The 7,493-nt window shown below is 51.0% G+C and overlaps 1 protein-coding gene across 1 annotated transcript; it reads right to left on the reverse strand.

Annotated features, from left to right (window-relative positions):
* Window positions 1-408: 408 nt before the first annotated feature.
* On the reverse strand, window positions 409-3,289 carry LOC133395066 (mucin-2-like). Its single transcript, XM_061663514.1, has one exon. It carries the CDS (start codon window positions 1,350-1,352, stop codon window positions 651-653), a length of 702 nt encoding a protein of 233 aa, XP_061519498.1. The 5' UTR covers window positions 1,353-3,289; the 3' UTR covers window positions 409-650.
* Between the last annotated feature and the right edge of the window lie 4,204 nt (window positions 3,290-7,493).

The following is a 7,493-nucleotide window of genomic DNA, read 5'->3' on the forward strand; positions in this document are numbered from 1 at the left end:
GTGGGTTGTTGTGTCCAAATCCAAAATCCAAAAATCATTGAAAGCCAACTTCATAAGGCCCGGGTCTATGAAAATGTTGCGAGAACATTTATTTAATATGTTTAATATGTTTATTGATTAATCCATCGGGATCTTGAAGATCCTACATGAATGTACTTGAATTAGTGCTTATAGACTATGTAAGGTACATAAATCGATAGGGAAGAACAGGTGCACAAGAATAGAAAATGTATTTTGAAAATAAAATTATTACGTAAGTTGTTGCCAAATCGTATGGACGAACTGTCAAACTCATGTTGGGGGTGTAGCCGCAACATGTTTTTAGGGGCGCCACAAATGTGGTCCCTAATTTTTTAAGAAGATACGCAACACGCTTTGCGAACTACGTTTTGGCAGAGTTCGATTTATTCGTTTTTCTTTTAAGCCGCGGAACGGTGAGTTCGGGAGAGACGCGAAAACTACTGTTGTTCGTTCGAGAGTTCTCGGAGAAGAGAGTATGTGTAGCTAGCCACCGGATAATCGAGGCGGTGAAGCGTGCTGTCACTGGTTGTCTCGCTCTAGTTCGCCCGTCGAACATTTTTGGTTGTGGTTCTAGGTGTATGCACCAGATGGAACTCTGGTCGCTACAGGATTCCCCTCCTAGATCGGTGTTATCGGTATCGCAGAGGAATTACTACTCTTCGTTGAGATCTTGTAACACCGGTCGATACGTTTTGATCCTTGCGTAAGATAGGCGGTGGTGGGGCGAAGGTGGTTGCTCTGGCTGGTTGTAGCGACGGCATGGGTGATGTTCGTGTGGCGCGGTTCCGGGCTATCGGCGGTTGGTTTGTTGACGGCAGCTGTATGGTCGAAGGCGACTGTGTGGCCGTTGGCTGCTGATCTGGCAGCGACGACTGGTTGGACGATGGCAGCTGGTCGAGCAACGATGGTCCGGGCATCGGAGTTGTGAGACGCTGGCTCATCGTCGATTGTTGCGTCGACGGTGGTTGGGCCACCGGAGTAGCGTGTCGTTGGCTCGTCAGCAGTTGGTCGGGTGACGGTTGTTGCGGGGCTGACGAGATTATTCCTTCGGTTGTATATGCTGGCTTTAGGCGGTCGACGGACACAAGCGAGGGGTGTCCTTTTAGTAGGATCTGAAAAGACTTTGAATTTCGAGTAAGTACTTGGTATGGGCCGTGATAAGGTGTGGTTAACGCGGGACGGACGGTGTCATTGCGCACAAACACATGCGAGCATTTGTTCAAGTCGGAGTGCACAAACGATGTTCGGTTGGTGTGCCAGGCGGTGTTAGAAGGTCGAATTTTGCTCATCGCTTCCCGGAGTTTCTTGGCAAAGTCGGACTGGTTCACCATGGCCGGTTGCGGTTTTTCGACGAGGAATTCGGCGGGAATGGTGAGGGTCGTTCCGTACACGAGTTCTGCAGGCGACGCATTAATGTCGTTCTTGAATGTAGTGCGTAATCCGAGCAGTATGAGTGGGAGATGCTCGCTCCACTTCGATGTATCTTTACAGCAAATTGCAGCTTTGAGAGTGCGATGCCATCTCTCGATCAACCCGTTTACCTGCGGGTGATACGCGGTCGTTCGAATGTGTTTTGTTCCAAGAGCTCGCGTCAACTCCTTGAACAGGGCGGACTCGAATTGTCGTCCCTGATCGGTTGTCACGTGAGACGGAACTCCGAATCGTGCAATCCAATGGTACAGCAGTGCTGATACAACCGTAGTCGCGGTTATGTCTGGAATCGGTATAGCTTCCGGTCAGCGGGTATATCGGTCTATGATCGTGAGGCAGTATCGGTTGCCGTTGCTGATTGGAAATGGCCCGATGATATCGATGTTTATATGTAGCCTGAACCTGTCTTGCGTTGCCGGGTACGGTACGAGCGGGCTTTTCGTGTGTCTGCCTATCTTAGCGCGTTGGCATGCCAAGCAGTTCCTGGCGAATTCATGAGCGTCCCTTTTGATGTCCAGCCAAACAAATCGCTCTGTCATTAATTTGGCAGTGGCTCTCGCTCCAGGATGGCTAAGGTCGTGTACGGCGTGTAGAAGCTGATCCCGGAATGATCTTGTGATGTACGGTCGGATTATTCCACCAGGGCAGTCGGCGTATAGCGATTGGGTGCTTCCTGGTATCGGCGTTTTTTGAAGGAAAAGGTCGGTTCGTGTTTTACCGCTGAGTATGTCGGCGAGCTCAGGGTCGTTTGTTTGCTCTTCGGCGAGACGTTCAAAATCGATTGCAGGTGATGTGTTTACAATTTCGATCCGTGAGAGTAGGTCGGCGGTGATGTTTTCTTCTCCCGATACGTGGTGAATGTCGGTGGAGAATTGTCCAATGAAGTCGAGTTGTCTAGCTCGACGCGGCGAGGAGCTGTCAAGAGTCTGGCGAAAAGCGAAAGTTAAAGGTTTGTGGTCCGTGTAGATGCAGAATTCACGACCCTTTAACTGATACCGAAAGTGTCGTACAGCCAGATAAATAGCGGTCAACTCGCGGTCGTATGTTGAGTAGTTGAGCTGTGCCTTCTCAAACTTTTTGGAGAAAAATCCTAAGGGCTGGAGTTGGCCGGATTCGGGCGTCCACTTTAGCGGTGTCTTGTCCTTCTTCTTGTTCCCCGGTGTCATCTCAAGTAAGATGCTTTGTGTCGTCAGGGCATGTGGCAAGAAGCGTCGATAATAATTGATCATCGTGAGGAATTTCTTCAGCTCCCTTATCGTCGCTGGTTTACTCAACTCGCTGATTGCTCGTACCCGTTCCGGGAGAGGACGTATCCCTTCTGCGTTGACCAAGTGGCCGAGAAAGGCAATTTCGCTTCGGTTGAATTCGCATTTGGCCGGATTGATGGCCAGGTGGTGTAGTTCGAGACGCTGGAACAGCTGGCGCAAGTGTTCGTGGTGTTCTTCCTCTGACGACGAGGCGACAATCATATCGTCTATGTATGGGAACACGAAGTCAAGACCTCGGAGGACATCGTGAATGAGTCGCTGAAAAGTTTGCGCAGCGTTTCGTAGGCCGAAGGGCATCGTGGTGACCTCGAACAATCCGAAGGGGGTTGTGATCGCCGTCTTCGGTATATCTTCGGGATGTATCGGGATTTGATGATATGCCTTGTGCAGGTCAACCTTAGAAAAGATGGTTTTTCCCTGCAAATGCATAGTAAAATCCTGCAAGAAAGGTAGTGGGTAACGGTCGATAATTGTTTTCGCGTTGAGGGCCCTGTAGTCGCCACAGGGTCGCCACGTCCCGTCTGCTTTTTTCGTCATGTGCAGAGGACTGGTCCAGCTGCTGTTAGATGGTCGGCACACTCCTAGCTGTACGAGAAACTCGAACTCGGCGCGAGCTGCAGCGTATTTTTCGGGGGACAACCTACGTGGACGGGCGAAGGTCGGTTGTCCAGTAGTCTCTATGCGGTGCGTGACGTCGGATTGCAGGAGCGTTCCGGGCGCGGTCCGTGCAGTCAACCCAGGGAACTCCCTCAACAAGGTGGCGATTGGCGAGGTCGAATCGCACACCTTTACGGTTGGCTCCCCAGGGAGTGGATCAGGAACACCCGGCGTTCGTAAGTTGGTTAAGGCGTCTACAAGGCATTTGTCGCGCAGGTCCACTGAAAGGTGAAAATGCTGGAGGAAATCGGCTCCTATTATTGCGGTACCCACGTCTGTGATCACGAAGTTCCACAGAAAGGTGCGTCGAAGACCAAGATCCAATGTGTAGAGTGACTCTCCATACACTTGGATAGGCGTACTGTTAGCGGCAAATAGTTTCATGGTCGATGGTTTGCAAGGAACGGAGCTGTGCTGTCGAGGTATTACGGAGACGTCGGCGCCGGTGTCGATAAGGAAGGGTTGGTTAGTTTTATAGTCTTTGATAATAAGGCGATGACTGGCCGATGATATCAAATCGACTAGAAGCTGGACGTCTCCCGCGTTCCGTCATGCAGAAGTAATAGGAGTGCCATTATTTTGAGGACGGCTGTTAAACGAGCACGGAGCGCGGCAGTTACGCGCTTGCTGTCCGTATCGGTCGTGGTAGAAACAATAGCCGTTAGTGTTAGGATTAGTAGCCTGGTTCGTGTTGCGATTTCGAGAGCGTGAGCGGGCCCGTGAGCGTTCACGAGCTTGGTTCTGGTTTATTAGAGTTTCTAAGCGTTGACTCAGCTCAGCTACCTGTCGTGATAGGCGGTTGACCTCCTCATTCCGTACATCGGCGATGGTTTGGTACGGACCGGCGCGATTGTACAAGGCGAAAGAATCGACCACTGAATCGGCTACCTTAACTTTCTCGTCGGCGTTTTGAGAGGACGCGATCACGGCGGACTGAACGTAGGGCGGCAGCCGACCGATCCAAAGATCGATCAACATGGAGTCGGTCATTGCACCGTTTGCTGTTCGCCGCATCTCGGCTAGCAGTTGAGAAGGCTTACGGTCGCCGAGGCTCATTTCGGATAGCAAACGGTGTAGGCGGCTTCGCTGAGACTCTTCAAAATGTTGTATGATGGCTTTCTTCGCGGATTCGTAGCGGTCGGTACTTGTTATGCTGTCGAGAATGGGACGCAACTCGGGAAGAATTCGCGTAGGGATCTGTGTTTTCAGGATGTTAAAACGTCTAACATGATGGTGCGGAGGAATATTCCAGGCGTCGAACCAGTTCTCCAAGGCGTAGAAGAACGTATGGATGTCAGCAGTATCCAATTCGGGCGGCTTGAGACGCATGGCGTTCACGGTCTCGACTTGGAACTCCGGAAGGTCGGTAGAGGCGTCACGAGCGAGGGGGTTTATATCGATTAAGTATGGACTCGATGTGGGGAGTCCAGCTGCGGGGCTGGCGACCACCGCAGGACTATCGGCCACTGCAGGGCTGATGGCAACTGCAGGGCTGGCGACTGGCGCTGCACCTTGTTGCGGGCTACGCTGCATCTTTCCGCGTCGGGGTTAGTAGTGAATGAAAAGGGTGGATCTTACCTTAATTGTTCACGTAACCAGGGTGTCGTCGTTGCGGTCGATCGGTGTGAAAACGCTTCAGAAGCAGCGTGCGTCGTCTTCCTTCTCGGGTGGAGAAAATGGCGTTTCCTCACTTGCGATGAAATGGTGCACACAAAATGGCGGCGTCGTCTTTCTTGTCGGCTGGATCCAAGCGGGTTCGCCTTCGAGCGAAAAAATCGTGATGGCGGCGATGTGTCACTACTGCTACGGCTGGATAATTTGCGCGCGCAACTCGACGTTGGTGTCTTCCTTCTTGTTCGCACCCGTAGATGGAAGCGCACACAAACGGAAAATTCCCAGTAGCACGAGGTGTAGGAACCGCTTGCGAGGCGATTATCGGCGTCGAGGAGACCACCAGCGGAGATTGTCGTCGATCCGCTTCCAGGAATTGCGTCGATTGCGTCAGCCGTCGAAAGAAGGATGGAATTTTCTGCTGCGCCGATGATGCCCTACTAGCAATGAGAATGAAAAAGTGTGCGACTTTCAGGCGAGGGGCATGGAGAAGCAAGGGGAGACGGTTGGAAATACGCGGAATTACGCGGAGGCGCGAGCGTGTTTTGGTTTCTACACAGTTTTTGCACTCACACAATCACACATGTGTGAATGTGTGCGTTCACTTTCAGCCTGCGCGCTCAGTTTGGTTTTTTTCGCAGCGGCATGCTGGTGTCGGTGTCTCGCTCGCACTAGTGCAGCGAGTGTTCCTCTGTGCGCTCCCTTTCTTGCCACCACACGAAATCGTCAGTTCAGCTCAAGCGTTCGCCCTGAAAGGCCGCGCGCGTGTTAGCATAAGTCCCGGGCGATCGAAGTTTCGCTAAGTGTTGAAGTGTTGTGCACATTGAAATGAAGCTTTTCTTTCACCATTGATCTTAAATGTGTGATTTGCGCTGCTTTATTTCAATGTTTTTTTTTTGCTGTATTGATCATCAACAACGGGATCCTTGCAGTTAGACGGCTATTTGAAATACGACAATTTTTTTTATATAATGAATGTGTGTGGTTTAAAGCAAGATTGTGTGAAGCTATGTATTAAAATGTGCTTTTATTTTCAATAAAAGTGATAAAATATAAACCAAGTTTGATGTGTTTAAGTTTTTGTTTTGATTCGGGTGCACCAAGCCCGTGTGAAGGAAAGCGCACAGCGCGCTACGAAAGAAACGAGCGGGAGGGGGTGTCAGTCCAGCGCAGCGCAATTCGCTGGAATCAAGTGGGAGGGGGTACCAGTTCAGCGCTGCGCAAGCCGAAAGAAACGGGGAGGAAGGGGTATGATGAAACAGCGCGAGCGAGCGTTCTTTACAGCGAGAGCGCCTCGTGTATTTTAAAGGCAAGCAAGAGAGCGTATTCTCTCCGTGGTAGCGCTCCATCCGCCATTTTTAATTTCGAGCCCAAAACAACGGACTTTGGATCCGATCTTGGGCCGGGCCCCCACCGCGTGTTTCTACCTACCCCTCGCCTGAAAATTTCGTTCTCTTTGTCTGTCGGGTGGTGTGTGTGCGTTTGTCGCGCTTCGAGGCGGCGCGCGCGTGTGCGGGTGGTTCTTTTGTTCGCTGAATGCAGGAACGCTCCGTGTAGCTACGGGCGCACTAATACGGCGTTGCTGCGTTTTTTCGTCGGCCCGCACTCAACGTCCTGTGAATGATGAAAGGGCGCTCGTTGCACACTTTACAGGGAAAGGGGGGAGGAGGCCAGCTGCGTGGCCGGTACCTCTAACGCTGGTAGTACTCCCGGTCGTAGGCACACACACACACGTTGTCTTCTCTGCGTCGATCTCCGATGCCGGTGGCACGTTTGAACACGTTCAACGCGGAACAAAAGTTTGCGATGCATAGTACACACACACACTCACGTACGAATTCGCGGCGTCGGTTGCGGATCACGTCGGGGTCACCAGTTTTAGGGGCGCCACAAATGTGGTCCCTAATTTTTTAAGAAGATACGCAACACGCTTTGCGAACTACGTTTTGGTAGAGTTCGATTTATTCGTTTTTCTTTTAAGCCGCGGAACGGTGAGTTCGGGAGAGACGCGAAAACTACTGTTGTTCGTTCGAGAGTTGCCGGAGAAGAGAGTGTGTGTAGCAAGCCACCGGATAATCGAGGCGGTGAAGCGTGCTGTCACTGGTTGTCTCGCTCTAGTTCGCCCGTCGAACATTTTTGGTCGTGGTTCTAGGTGTATGCACCAGATGGAACTCTGGTCACTACATGTTCATAGACACGGGCCTAAGTAGTATAGAGGCAGGCCTTAGCCGACAATAGTTGTTGAGCCAAAAAGAAGAAGAATAAGATATTATACCCACTTAGGTGTTCATACCCGTGTCAATGACCACATAATCATTTAGACCAAACATGTCAAACATACGGCCCACGAAGAACTTTGCCAATTATTTGAATGGAACTAAGGTACATTGTAGGTTACGAGACAGAAAAAATGGGTGCATTAATTTTTATTAATTTTTATTTTTATTCAGTGGTGGATCTAACGGTAAGCGGACTAGGCGGTCGCCTGGGGCCCCGCCGATTTAG

Source organism: Anopheles gambiae, chromosome 2, assembly GCF_943734735.2.
Source record: "Anopheles gambiae chromosome 2, idAnoGambNW_F1_1, whole genome shotgun sequence".
NCBI classification, from domain to species: domain Eukaryota; kingdom Metazoa; phylum Arthropoda; class Insecta; order Diptera; family Culicidae; genus Anopheles; species Anopheles gambiae.

What these genes read in the sequence shown, in the direction of transcription:
- LOC133395066 (XM_061663514.1), bottom strand. Translation starts at nt 1,352, where the DNA reads ATGGTGAACCAGTCCGACTTTGCCAAGAAACTCCGGGAAGCGATGAGC.